Source organism: Trematomus bernacchii, unplaced genomic scaffold (genome assembly GCF_902827165.1).
Source record: "Trematomus bernacchii unplaced genomic scaffold, fTreBer1.1, whole genome shotgun sequence".
NCBI lineage: Eukaryota > Metazoa > Chordata > Actinopteri > Perciformes > Nototheniidae > Trematomus > Trematomus bernacchii.
In genome coordinates, this window is record NW_022988043.1 from 24633702 (window position 1) to 24648216 (window position 14515).

At 41.0% G+C, this 14515-nt stretch overlaps 1 protein-coding gene across 1 annotated transcript; it reads right to left on the minus strand.

Moving 5' to 3' along the window:
- Positions 1-4002: 4002 nt before the first annotated feature.
- golph3 (golgi phosphoprotein 3) lies at positions 4003-14150 on the minus strand. Its single transcript, XM_034118128.1, is given in 7 exon segments — positions 4003-6981; positions 10635-10749; positions 11919-11939; positions 11941-11958; positions 11960-12052; positions 13654-13818; positions 13820-14150. Coding segments are annotated over 7 exon segments (882 nt in total). The 5' UTR covers positions 13865-14150; the 3' UTR covers positions 4003-6556.
- Positions 14151-14515: the final 365 nt, after the last annotated feature.

Sequence of the window (14515 nt, forward strand, 5' to 3'; positions counted from 1 at the left end):
TTTATAAAGTCAGGCAACACTAACCAGGCTTCGTGTGATTCTGTTTATTTGTACCTTACTTTGACCATCCGTTCGCTGTTATTGATCATTGTATAACAGCGGCAGCACCATCATTGTGGAAAACGGCTTAGCAAGTAGTCACACGATCATCGACCCGACGCAGTCCCCCGTTGTTGTTGTTGTGAGCGCCGTTGTGGAGCAAATCAGCGATGTAAACGGTGACGTCATGACGCAGCAGCGGCAGCACCATCCCGGCTCTGAGTGGTGTGAACAAAGCGGGAGCAGAAAAGGGAAACCGGAGCTGAACCAGAAAAGCTCTAGCTCGGAGCTAGAAAGGGAAAAGCGCTGGTGTGAAAGCCGCATCAGTGAGGTTAACTCAGCAAGTTGGGCCAAACAAACACACTTTCTTTATCTATTCTTTATCTTTAACTACAACTTTTTAAGGTTTAGAAACAAAACCTTAATCGTTTAATAATTTTCGACCAAGCCGACTGGAAAGAGCCCCCGGCCCCTCGGCGTGGTTCATATGCTCCTGTAAGTCATGTGGCGTGTAGCCAGGGAAAAACACTTCCGATTCTATAAGTTCATTTTGGACTAAAGTCCCCCAGCTGTTTGGTACGTGAGAAATATGTCTGAGTGAAACCAAAGGGAGATTCACAGACGAGAGTCCACACAGGAGAGAAACCATTCGGGTGTGATGTTTGTGGGAAAATATTTAAACAGCAGGGAAGAGACACATGAAGGTTTGTTTGTTGTGAAATATTATCTAGGTATTACGTGGGTAAATGTATAAGAACCACAACCTTTCTTATTAGGCGCTTTCACACCGGAGTACTTTTCCCAGTATAGTTCCGATAGTTCTTGAAATGTTGCGTTCACACCAAAGAAATCCGGAACTAGAACTTAGTTCATGAGAACCTTTTCACCCCCTTTTTAGTCCCTGCTAGAGAGCAGGTACTTTCATGGGAGAAAAAGATTCCCATTTCTGATTGGCTAGGCGGATTGCAAACCACGCCCCGTAAAACTCGGAAAAGTTTTGTGAAGCCGCCATTGTATTTGCTGGCATTAGCAGCATTAGCATTAGCCCAGTGCACCAACGGAGAGAGACTAACTTATGGCAACACAAAAGAAAACATGGGAGTGGTGGAGATGAGGTGTCGGCGTTCTGGCGATTTACTCTGAAGCCAGTCCCCAACGACTTCTGGCCGGGGACTTCGGGTGGCAGTATACGCCGTGAAGTTGTTTGCGGCCTGCCAGTAAACCCAAAGCAGAAGAAGAAGTGACGTCAGTGGCTTCATTTGCCTAATCCTCCCTCAGGAACTTATTCCTGTGTGAACGCGATCTGCTCTTTAGTTCATCAGAACTAATTGTACTTTAAATGTCTAACGTGACCTTAATTGTGGAGTTTATGAATTTGTATTTTTTTTTTTTAAATATGTTTCAATGATTTGATGTTAGTGGTTTTGTGTATAATAATAATAATAATACATGCTCAAACTAAGAAATTACATATTCTAAAAAGCTGGATTGTTCCAGGAAAAGGCCTCATGTCATGTTTCAGAGCCAATTTGTCCTATTTTGGGCGTAGCTATTCTCAGTAGAGTATAGCTGGCTTATATATGTATTTCCCAATGAATTAAATGTGTAATTTGAGCTGTGGCTCAAGAGATACATGGGCATCTACCAATCAGAGACCATGTCTGCACTGTGCAGCTCCTCCAGCTACCTCTTACATTTGATATGGTCTCCTTTAAAAAAATATATACTGCTACTTTTTTTACCATGGTGTAAAATCTGCAATTAGTTTTTTTACTTATGGATTTTATACTACTTAATTATTGTTCAATATGTATGTTTATTCTCTTCACTTTATCTGCAATATACATCTGCTGTTGTATTGATGTTCATTTCCCCACTGCGGGACAAATAGAGGAATTTGTATACTTACCCTCAAAATGCTTACATAGGCATCTGAGAGGTAATGTGAAGTAAGCTTTGGATAGTGTCAGCTCAGTGACATGCAGGGCCGGCCCTAGACATCTGGTTTTTAACATTTTAAAGTAAAATGCTTCAATCTGGTGCACTTTGAGCAGAATTACTACAGACCTGATCTAGGGGGTACAACTCTAAACACCCATATGAAAAAGATCGGTTTACATTTTAATAACCAAATAAGTATGTGAACATAACCAATAACCTACCATAGCCAATAACAAATAAATGTAACTGATTTTATTTGTTGTTGTTCATTCATATCTTATTTTACCAGTTAACATTTATTTATTCATGCATATTTTTTTATCTCTTCAGTTTTAAACGATATTTTTGGTTTACTGTCCTATAGTATACATTGAAATTATTTCAAACCTGTTTTTATTTATCCTAATAATTATAAAGGTGTGCCTTGGAAATATTTGTTTACATAAATTGTGATCAAACCGTTTGAGACCCACTGAGATAACTTAGACTAAAGTGAACTATCTAAACACTCAGGCCCTTTCTCATGTCATCAAATGTCCCTCCTCGGTCCTCCGGTAGTGACCCGGAAATGAATTTTAGCGCGCCATTTTGAAGGACATCTCATTTCTCGAAATGCACATCGAGGACCGAGCATCGAGCGTCGAGGAGCTATAACCGAGGATACACTGATGGGTCCTCCGCGGTCCTCCACGGCTCCTTCGTGGATGCATTTCCGGCAACAGTGATGTTTCAAAGAGTCGAGACGCACGGCCGGACTTATCTCAGCCAATGACAGCTCTGCATGCATCCCCTGGATATTATTTTATTAACTGCTTTCATCGCGACGCGATGTTTACAGTGAGAACAGCTGTGAGGTCCGTGCAGAAAGCAGAGCAGTGTGTATAATATATATCATATCACTCAGTATAACAGGCCTACTCTCTTTATTTGCTTTAGTTTAGTAGATATATACAAAGTCGATATTTTTCTAAAACCATTTAGTGCTTCACATAATAAAATACACAACGGCTGTAGCCTGATTATATGCTTTAGGAGCTGTAGGTGCGTGTGTGTGGTGTAGGTGTGTGTGGTGCAGTGTGTGCGTAGATGCAGCGGACAGACAGGTCTCAGTTGGTTTGGTGTCCTCTGCTTACTTGTAATACTTGTAAATAAAACTTTTGGCCCGTCATTTATTTCTCTCATTGTAGCGACCAGAGAGGGGGGGGGGGGATATATCCAGTCTCTGATAGTGTTACGTTATTATGAGAGTGCTCTGTTTGATTCTGAAATTGTATATATTTATATAAATATATACATATATGTGTGTGTGTCTGTCCGCATCTGTAGCCTGTTATTGTCTCATTATACCGCACTGTGAATGAATTAAAAGTAAATATATAAGTCGTCATGAACACATCTGTCCATCAGACAGAGGGCTGCTGTGCCTCCTGTCATCATTAATGGACGTCTCTTTAAAATGACCGCTCAGAGGAGAGGAGTTCTCATTTCTCTAACCGCCTGCTGCTTCCCCTCCTCTCTCCTCGGCTCCTCCGCTCGCATCTCCTGTGGGCGGGACTAAGTCTGGAGGATAGGAGTCGAGGAGGGACATTTGAAGACATGAGAACGGGCCTCAGAGTCCTTTACCTCACTGAGCTGTAGTTATCAGCCTCAATCCAACAACAATCCGCGGTACCGATGCATTCTCTCTCGCCTGATAAGTCAACATCCCTCACTTACAGCGCACAACAAAATGTTGCCGGCCCGAGGTGCAAAGGGTGTTTACTTTATTCAATTATTAATGTAAATGTATTACATCAAGGGCAGAAAATTAGGCAGAATAAAAAAAATTAATTAATGAATTATTTCCTTTTTTATAACCTCCAGATCTGGCGCCCTAGGCGACCGGCTAGTTTGCCAGTCCCTAGGGCCGGCCCTGGTGACATGTGATGTAAGGTTTCCAGTGAAACTCTTGTTAAACACTTCATCCTGCAGATTGTTCTCTGTCCTCAGATGTGACTAAGAAGTTGTGTTAGAAATCAGTCGTATGTTTAGGCACTTCCAAGCTCTTGGTTTATTTTTAGGGTCAAAGAAAGTAGTACACAGACTAGAGGTCCCTTTATTTAGATAACATATATAATCTCATATTCACGTCGCATTTTGAGGTGATTTCTGGTGCATAAATCTCTTGGCCACCTCTTGTCTTCTCCCACCATCACTCGCAGCTCTTTGCTACATACTATACCAGAGGGAGGCCATCTGTAATAAAGCAATGTCTTTGAGTAGCAAAACTTGTTAAAACTGAATAATGACACAAATAAAAACATTGAGGCAAAGACAAACTAATAGCAAGGTATGGTTAATGGTGAAAGGCTTTGATGAATGTTTTAGAGCACTATGTAACAACAGTTTGAAAGACAGTGCAGCTGAACCATCATAGACAAATACACAAGTATATACACACCACCATCTGGAATGTGAGCCCATCATGTGATTCCTCTGATTACACATTGGTGGGCATGTTAGATCATCCAAGTTTAGTTCATACAATGGATTTCATTTGAGAGCATTCACAAGTAGCTGCAAAGTAAGACTGTCTGCACATTAAAGCATCACTGACATTTAAGAAAACACACTTTGTCTGTCACCACGCATATATGAGAAGATCTATTTCAGCTCTGTGCATCCATGACCAGGGTGAGGCTAGAGTGTTTCAGCCAGGCTCAACAGATTAAATGCAGAGCATTAGAACAAATCACGCAAATGATGTTTGAAGGAGCAATGGGAACATGTTTGTGTGATCCAGTCTGTTTGAAACACTTCCAGAACCTCTCCTTGTGCTGGAGAAGAGCTGAAACCCACATTTATCTTCACATTCATTGACCGATTGACCAAATGTTTTAGGTGACCTCAAAACATTTGACTTGAAGGTGTTGTTTTTTAAATGAAGTCCAGGTGGCAAACTCAAATGCTGGGGAGGAGATCGACATACATGATTTCATTTAGCGTCAAAACCTGTAGATTACTTCATTTGGGATTATTTTTTAAATCACTAATAAGTGACAACTTTTTGTTGATTGGGTCCGATTCCAGAGTGTGCTTCTGCCACTAAAATCGTTGAATTTGACACTTAACAGGCGCTTATGCAAAGAGGGTTTGAATCATTTAACGGACATAAAAATGATGTTGGATGATACTACCAAATCCAATAAACTACACATTGTATCAAGCTAAACCCAGACTAAGATGTGAATGCTTTCAAATGATACTACATCCTGAATGTACTTAATGTTAGACGTGCACACATTTTGCCAGTGCATCTGGATAAGATTCGATACGAGCCCAAGTCCTCCGCCAAAATTCCCATTAAATTGCGAATAAAAAAATACTACTGGCCAGAGGATATTTAAAACAGTATGATATTTTTATGACAGAAAGATTAACATAATTTTCTATTTGCCTTTCATTATCATACGTAGCACTTCTATCAGCCCTGTCAATTAGACATGTGAGCAAAACTTTAGAATTTGTATTATCTCGGCACTGTGTTAACCTAAATGGGTCCGTTAAATTAAGTTCTCTATATTTTGGCTTTTCATTTTAAACTGGTTTCCCAGAATTCAATGGGGCTGAGGTGTAAGTAAGTGATAAGTCACAAGTCAACACTCCATATTCCAGGGCCTGTGTGTATCCATGCATGTGTAGGTAGACCACCCATCTTCCACACTCGTGGCCAGCAGCGATGGAATGTAGGGCGCTCTCAGGCTGGGGGGGTTAGTGCTGTTGCCATCTTTACCAAGTGCCTGCATCAACCCCACCCCCCCCCCCCCCCCCCCACCAGAGTCCAAAGACATGCAGATCGGATGAACTTGAAACTGCCTGCAGGTGTGATTGGCTGTCTGTCTCTGTGTCAGCCCAATGATATATTGGTGACATGTGCAGGGTGTAGCACCCCCTGCCAGTGTCAGTCTCCAGCCCCCTGCACAGGACTAACAGGTTAACATCCAGGATAGATTTAAGGGCATATCTCACATTAGTTTCTACCCAGTCCTTGATTTTAAAGTTGATGAATGCTGTGACACCGAACACATTGTATCCATACATTTAAAGACAGGCTAACCTTTCCTTCCTGTGAAGCATCACCGCCCTGCACATCTCCGTTAGTTATTTTATTCTCAGGGGGGTCAGGACGCTACCTTGAGTCGCCTGTGCCTTACATACCGTACCTCCATAAACAGTTCCAAAGATACACCCGATAGAAAATTAAAAGGATATGAATCTTGATTTCAGCCTCCACCCAAATCATGACCCTACCACTTCATCCAGAGTTCCATTAGTTATTATTTTTAGCAAAAGTGAACACGAACGTCACAGGGGGGGGGACGTGGCCATGGAGGATCAACATGGACAGTCATCTGGAAGGAAAATAAAGAGCAGAGGAAGAGAGATGAGGAAAGAGGGCAGCCCATTCCAAAAGCCCAGGTGGGGGGGGGGGGGAACTGTAATTCAGTCAAGTCACCATGTTGGGGGCTCTGATTCCTTCCCCAAAGTACAATGCCACTTGAATGCCACAACTGCTCGCTGTCCTCTCTGTGGGGCCTCATTTGGTGAAGGCGGCCACCACGGACCACAGCAGCTCGTTGGCGTTGGCCTTCAGGCTCTCCCCCTCGGGCTCCAGCTCCAGCAGCGTGCGCACTCTCTTCATGGCCAGGTCGTACTGGTCGTCTAGCAGCGGGGCGAAGGCATTCTCCAACACATCAGAGGAGTGGGCTAAGAAGATGAGCGCCAGCAGCCGCTTTTCCATTCGATGCGGGTCATTCACCCACTTCTCCAGAACGGACTCCTGGACCTTCTTGATAAGGCGCTGCTTGATGTTGTTGTTGGTCAGAGGGTGTGTGGTCATGTCGAACAGCAGGAAGTTCTGCTTCTCAGTCGTGAGGACGCCTTTCTCCACCAAGTTCTTGGCCAGCCTCTCACGGACGTTCCGCAGCTGATAGTGAAGCTTCAGGGGGTTCCACGTCTCTCCTGAAGAGAGACGATAAAAAGAAAGACCGTTAATCCACTAGAACACCCCTGTTGTGAAATACTACTTAAGTGCAAAATATATATGTATGCATATAATATTATTATTATTATTATTACTACTGGCTGCTTCTTGTTAGACAATTCAACTTCTGTGATAAATCTGTAAAAAAGCTGTGCAATATATACTTTGACGTTTAATACCATCACCTGGCTGCTATCTTAAAACTGTATACATGCAACACTTTTAAATACTGTTACTTGTAACAGATGTGTATTTTGTAAATTGGGAAAGTTTTAATTTCTACTTTTATCTTTAATATTTGATGCGTGCTTCTTCTTAATAAATATTAAGCTATCTTGGGCTCTTTGTAACAATGTAAATCTCCCCTCTTTGGGATGGATAAAGGTATTCTGACAAAACTAGCCGCTTTGAAAAGACAATAAAAACGAGTCAGTATCTCGGATACTGTACACATTGCTGACGTAGGCTTAGACTGAAATCTTGTGATATTTGAGCAATTATTCATTATTATTAAATTACCATTTAAAAAGAAACGTAATACAAAATCTGGTAAATACAAAAGATTCCAATGTGTTTTTGTTAGTGCTGGGCAACGGTTACAATTTGTATTGCGATTAATGGGCATTGTTATGCGCAAAAATTCAATAATGAATGGAAAGTAGTGTATTGCGTACTTTTATAAAAAAAAATACTGCTATATGAACAAAAGTGCAATAACATTTGGTTTGCAAACACTTGAACCTGTTAAGCCCTGCGCCTGTTTTTCAGGCCTCAGGCTCGAAAATGACATTCCCAGAACAAATGACTATAACTTCACTTCTAAAAGGGGTAAATTAATAATCTTTTTTCTCAAAGCAATGATACACCTGTGAGTTGGATGTAGAAAAGTCAGAAATCAAGTATAGATGTTTTTATTTTAAAGTAAATTCAGATTGAACATAGTTAAAAAAATTAAATAATAGTTTCCGTCCAAAAAGAAAACCATTACTTATAGTGAAAACCACCCTTGAACGATGGGATAGTAGACTAAAAGCTTTAGGAATCCAAACTACAACATATAATAAGTACCCTGTATCAAGATTGATGCAAAACAAGCGAAATCTGACCTTTTTTAGAGAGGTTTAGAAAAAAACATTTGGGTGGATTTGCCATATCTCTGGAACCCATCTGCCGATTTTGGTGATTGACACCTCTTTTGAACTGTTAGAGCCAATAGAATCGGGGGGAGTTCCTAAATCCACCTAAACATTACGAGGAATGAGAGCGATGCGCACGCAGTTTGCCAAAACTCCGTTACATTCTATATGAAAAATCAGTTTATTGCAATAAATGTTATGATGGATTATCAGTAATCATTTCAAAGTGACACAGAGACATTGGATTAACCTTCAGCAGCGTTTATATGCGTTTTAATGCCATTGAACACAACTTTTGATCAGAAAACAGCAAAGGTAAGACGTATTTGCCGTTTTGGCCACGTAAAGTGAAGTTGTGTGTTGTCTTTCCTGGCTTTTGCTGCCGTGAGTTTTGGTCGCACAGTGATGAAACTTATTCCATTGGAATCTGTGGAATCTCAGCTTTCATATGATATCTATCAGATTGCATTAAGTATACAATATTGCTACCGTGAGTTATGTGCTAAGTGCGTCAGCACTCTTTCGCTTAGTGTCAATTCAGACGATCGGCGTTAGACTTGTGTTTCGTTTCAGTAAAAATGGTTCATATCGTCAGTTCGCTGAGTTTCTTCCCGTTAAGTGGGTATGACACATTAATAGGTTGTTAAATGTTAAGAAGCCCTGAGACACAGTTTCGTGAATATTGTTGCGCGGGCATGGGGTTTAACAGGTTAAACAATAAGGTGCTTTTTAACAGCAGTATTCTCTTTGGGGTTCCCCAAGGCTCGATTCTGGGCCCCATCCTTTTTCTACTGTACATACTGCCCCTAGGTTCAATACTCACAAAACATAACATTCCCTTCCACTGCTACGCCAACGATGTACAGATCTATCTGCCTCTCAAAGCAAATGTCACACACTCACTACAGCAGCTGATGGACTGCTTAACAGAGATAAAATCCTGGCTGAGCAAAAACTTCCTCAACCTCAACGAGAGCAAGACCGAGGTCATCTTTTTTGGACCGCAACCTCCAGCCTCTCCGGTTGATATTCTGGGCTCTATCAAAAAAAACATCCTCCCCTCGGTCATGAACCTTGGAGTGACCTTCACCAGCACTTTTAAATTCGACAAGCAGGTCAGCACCGTAGTAAAATCCTGCTTTTTTAAATAAGGACTATTGGCCAAACCAAGTCGTATTTATCTTTTAAAGACTTAGAAAGGGTTATTAACGCCTTTGTAACCTCCGAGACTGGACTATTGTAACGCTCTGTATGTGGGTATGGACCAGGCCTCAATCAAACGCTTACAGCTAGTCCAAAACGCTGCTGCACGTTTGCTGACTGGTCACAAAAGCGCGACCCACATCACCCCTATTCTGGCCTCACTACACTGGCTTCCAGTTCGGTTCAGAATTGATTTTAAAATCCTTTTATTTGTTTTAAAGCCCTAAATGGGCTGGCTCCGGCCTATATAGCTGAACTCCTCCAGCGCTACACCCAGCCAGAGCTTTAAGGTCTGCTGACCAGCTGCTGCTGGTAGTGCCAAGACCAGGCTAAAAACCCGAGGGCACCGAGCCTTCGCAGCAGCTGGCCCCAGGCTCTGGAACACTCTGCCCCTCCATGTGAGGTCGGCCCAGACCCTAGGGGTTTTTAAATCTAAACTAAAAACACACTTCTTCTCTCTGGCTTTCTAGTTAGAGCGGAGCACGACTCCTGACTTTTCCGTGTGTTTTATTTTTATTTGTTTTTTAAGATATATCTGTGTTAATTTATTGTCGTTTATTGTGTTTCGTAGTAATGTGTTTTTATTACATGTACAGCACTTTGGCTCGACCAAAAATCGCTTTTAAATGTGCTTTATAAATAAAACCTGATTTGATTTGACTTTACACAGTAGCAGTTAAATATTTCTTGTAAATCTTCATCTTCAACATTAATTAATGTAATCAAATCAAATATAAAACCAAAGATATTTGCCACTGCCACGGCATTAATGTGTTATCTAGTTGGTTACAAATAACTCTGGTTCTATCAACTCCTCCGTCTGAAGAGATGTAAAATGTCCTTGTCAGAGTTCGGTACCTTCCTCCATGTTTCTGTCCCCGCCACTTGTTTCTGTTTCCGTTCATTTGAGCGCTGCAGCAGTCTTAGCCCTATGCTCTCATTGGCTGAGACACATGATGATTCCCATCCTAAGCCAATATTGATCAACATCCCACCTATGACCCATGTTTGGTCTGTATGTGTATTCAGAGCCAGTGAGCAACGGACTTTCAAAATAATAATAATAATAAAAAAGACGTTTCTGTGTGATAACATTTTTGCTGGCGATAATAACGCGTTAACTTGCCCAGCCCTAGTTTTTGTACAAAAGCATAAACAGATTATTTCTTCCCTCAGTATCATCAATTCTTAAAGTTAAACAGTAAACTACCATCACTTAAAATTATTATTGTTGCTGCCCTCAAGTTGAGCATCACCACGGGGTGCGGGGCCGATGCAGGCCCTGAACTCACCACTCAGCAGCTCGATCCAGCTCTGCACGGTCTCGGGGGGCTGAGTGTCTTTGATGTGTTTGAGTGCTTCGTCCAGGAGCACGTCGCCCGTCGGAGCGTCTGACTTACAGATCACCTGCACGGTCAGAATGATGACGGTTACAAAGTGTTATCAGAGGACAGACGCTGACATTGACACAAGCTTCCGTTTTTTCGTTAATTCTATACTAACATCGCTTAGTGACATTCGCCGTCACATCACACACGGAAAGTGATGGCAGGTCAGTTGTAATGTGTGTGTTGTTTGGTCAATAAAATATGTGAAGACGATGACAAATGCTAGAGGCCCAAGCTGACATCTTTAAATTAAATGTTTTGTTCAACCAACAGCCCAAATTTCAAATATAGTTTCATTTCACATTGACATAAAACAGAGAAAAGCAGAAATTCCTCAGATTGCAGAAGCTGATTAAAACAAACAACGTGTTGTAAATGAATTCATTCATCCGAGTACGTTATGACAATAAATGGAAAACTCCTTCTAAACACAAATACACTCCTTTGGTTTCACTCTGCGCTTTATAAATAATAATGAAAGAATATGGAACAGTAAGGAGTTTAAGCATGTAGAGAATAGAGTTGAGTGGAAACTTTCCTTCCGGAATACACTTACGATATCATAGACAGAAAGCATCCATTAGTTTGCAAAAATATCTATAAATGTTTCAAATACATAGACTTTACAAGTTGAATAGCTTGCAAGTTGATTAATGGGTAAACTTTGAAATTTCAAGCCAACAATGAACACTTTGTGCAAAGCTAGGGTCTAAACACAATGTGTTTTAAATAAATGTTTACAAGAATACTGCAATAGGATAATGCCTGCTCAATGATTCTAGACCCACAGGTAGCTGAAAACTAGCAGAAGATGTTAATAAATAATAAACTGTGTACTTTTCTTTAGGTAACCATCTGCTGGTAATTAAAATATAATTCTTCTCAACTATATACTCTTCGGTATTATGATGCCTGCAGTCAGTAAGCTCAGACAGTCCACATAAGACCTAGTATTGTTTTTATATGTGCCCCCCTTGGTCCAATAAGTTCCCTTTAAAAAAAAAAATGGTGCACTTAACTTAACTTCCCTTGGAAATGTCAGACATTCACTAAGTCTTTGGAACACTGGTAGAGTTAGTTGTTACGAGTTTGTTGAAGCTGGTTGTGAATAACTGTGCCGGTTGCAATACAAGATGGTGGTAGAAGCACAGATTAAGACAAACGAAAAAAAATAAACAGGCGTCCTACCTTCCTGGCCAGCAGACCTTTCCCTCCTCATGCCACACGCCCTCCAGCTGCAGACGTCCTCGCAGAGCCAGCTCGATCAGCATGCACCCCCGCAGCCCTGATGAGATGCAGTCATTCCAGAACGAGGTGTAGCCCTACAACATGGAAACACATGTAAGAATCCTGGTGTGTCAAAAGGTTACCGTGCAACTGCTAAACTAACAGAAGAGCTCACTGGACCCGGACTGGCTGCCAGGAGAATTGCTGTTGCTCAAGCGGATAAGCCCAGTGAGTAAACATGGTAATGAAACAGATACTTTGAAAACAACACCTACAGTTCCTGTCAGTCAAGTCATAGACATGAGTTTTAAAAAAGTTAGAGAAAGCTTTACAGAAACACAAGCAAATAAAACCAAAAGAGCTGATGCAGATTTTAAACACAGACACGAAAGTAACTTGATACCAATCTAATACGTTTTGGGTTGAAAAACAACCCTGAGCTTTCAACCGTATTGCACTCGGTCTATTTATACAATGCTTATTTGTATAGGGGGAAGTATGAATGATAAACCAATGCCATACCACAGCATTTACAGCCTGAGCAAATTAGCAACGCCTATCCCTAAATACTCTACTTTACTAACATCCGGTTGCAAGTAGTAAGCACTAAATCAAACACTGCCTTATCCACACTCAATTTGTAGTTAAAGGATGAAGAAGCCTTCCTATAAAATGCAAAAATGCTGGTTAAATATCCTTAGGTATGTGCATTGCTTTGTGTGCAGTATCAGGTTTTTTCTCCATCAATGACTGCAACAGAGTTGGTTGCAAGATTGGAATGTGTCAGTCAGTCAAAAGTCAAATTGAAAGTTAAACAAATCAGCTTTTGATATTGATCGAATAACACTTTGACTCATTATTTTCATTTAACTTGTAACAGATTAGAAATGGATTTTTATTATTTGTATTATGTAGTTTCTTTTGAGATTAAAAAAGAAAATGCACTAGCCATGTTAAGACAGTAATCCTCCGTAGAAATTCTAACAAAACGTATATTTGAAATGGGTGGCCTAGAGATAGTTCCGACTTTTTAGATTGATTTCCAAATATTGGCTTTTAACTGGGTGTTTTTCTGTAAATCAGTGTGAACAAATCCGAATCAACTCCACTGGGATACGATGTGTCAGAATACAAATTAAAAACAAGACAGGAAATAGTACAAGTGGGTTGACAATACTTTAGAATTCTCTCACAAGTACACTTTTTAATCAGTGATAAGGTCACATTAAAGACTGACCCTATAGCAGAAGATTGACATTCAGCATTCCTGTTATCTAACATGTTTACCAGACTGTACAAACCAACAGATCATTAACACATGGCCATGTGTTTGAGTTACTCTGGCCACTGTTTGTAATCGTTTTCCCTGTATTCAGTTAAGCTAACTAGCTAGCTAGCATCAGCGTACCGATAGGCACAAAAGTCCCAAGAAACACTATCTGTCACAAGACAATATCCAATTCACTGACCACCTGATAACTGAGTTATGTTATTAGTCGCTTCTCCACAAAACCGTGTTTAGACTCAAGGCATAAACAGCTCGGCCTGCAGCTCTGAGGCCCATTATTATTGTTAGCTATAGCTAGCGTTGTAGCAAACAAGGGCGCTAACGTTAGCTTGGGCAACATACCATCGTCTAATGTTAAGATTTACCTTCATGTTACTGCGTTAGAGACCAGGATGTATCTGCTATTACCTCTCGGTCCTTCAGTCCTAACAACAGCACTTCTTCCATCAAGGTGAGACGTGTTTCTTTGGAGTCTCCGGTATCGTCATCGTCCGGCTCGTCTCCCCGGCGGGGCTCCTCGTCCTCCTCGCCGTCCGGACGGTCTTTGTCGGCGGCGTTGCGCGAGGATTCGGTCCCGCCTCTGCACCAGGCCCGAGCTCCGCTGAACCAAGGAAGACATGTCTGCCGGCAACTCAGCGAAACAACGACGAAAACAGCACGCCTCGGACTGCACTGCCCGAGATGTTTGACTAAATTACTCGTTGTCAACCATAAACATTCACCTCGAGTGTTTTGAGAATTGACTACTGCGGCCTGAGAAGCCTTGTCATCTGGAGTCCAGTTCCCTTTCCTTGACTTCGTCCGCTGCAATATAATGTGTATCTAATATGGCGCCGTGTGGTGATGTGGTACCGAAGTCCTCCAGCAGGTAGAAGCCGAGATAACCTGAATACCTCAAACAGGATCTAACTTAAAGTCAGGGTTTAATGCCACATCATCTTTTTACACTCAACATTAACAACAGTAGTGGTGTAAATGTACTCAAGGACTATTCTTAAGTACAATTCTTATGTAGGCCTACTTGTAATTTACTTTAGTATTTCAAATGTTTGCATTTTGAATGCAGGACTTTTACTTTTAAGATAAGATAAGATAGTACTTTATTGATCACAATTTGGGAAATGTTTGTGTTGCAGCAGCAAAAAAAGACATGGCATTATACAATACAAATTAAGAGACAAGAAATAAACAAGAAAGTATATACATGTTGAATTTACAAATTAACAATAAAAAGATATAAAGCAAGGTATTATATAAGTATGTGACAGAT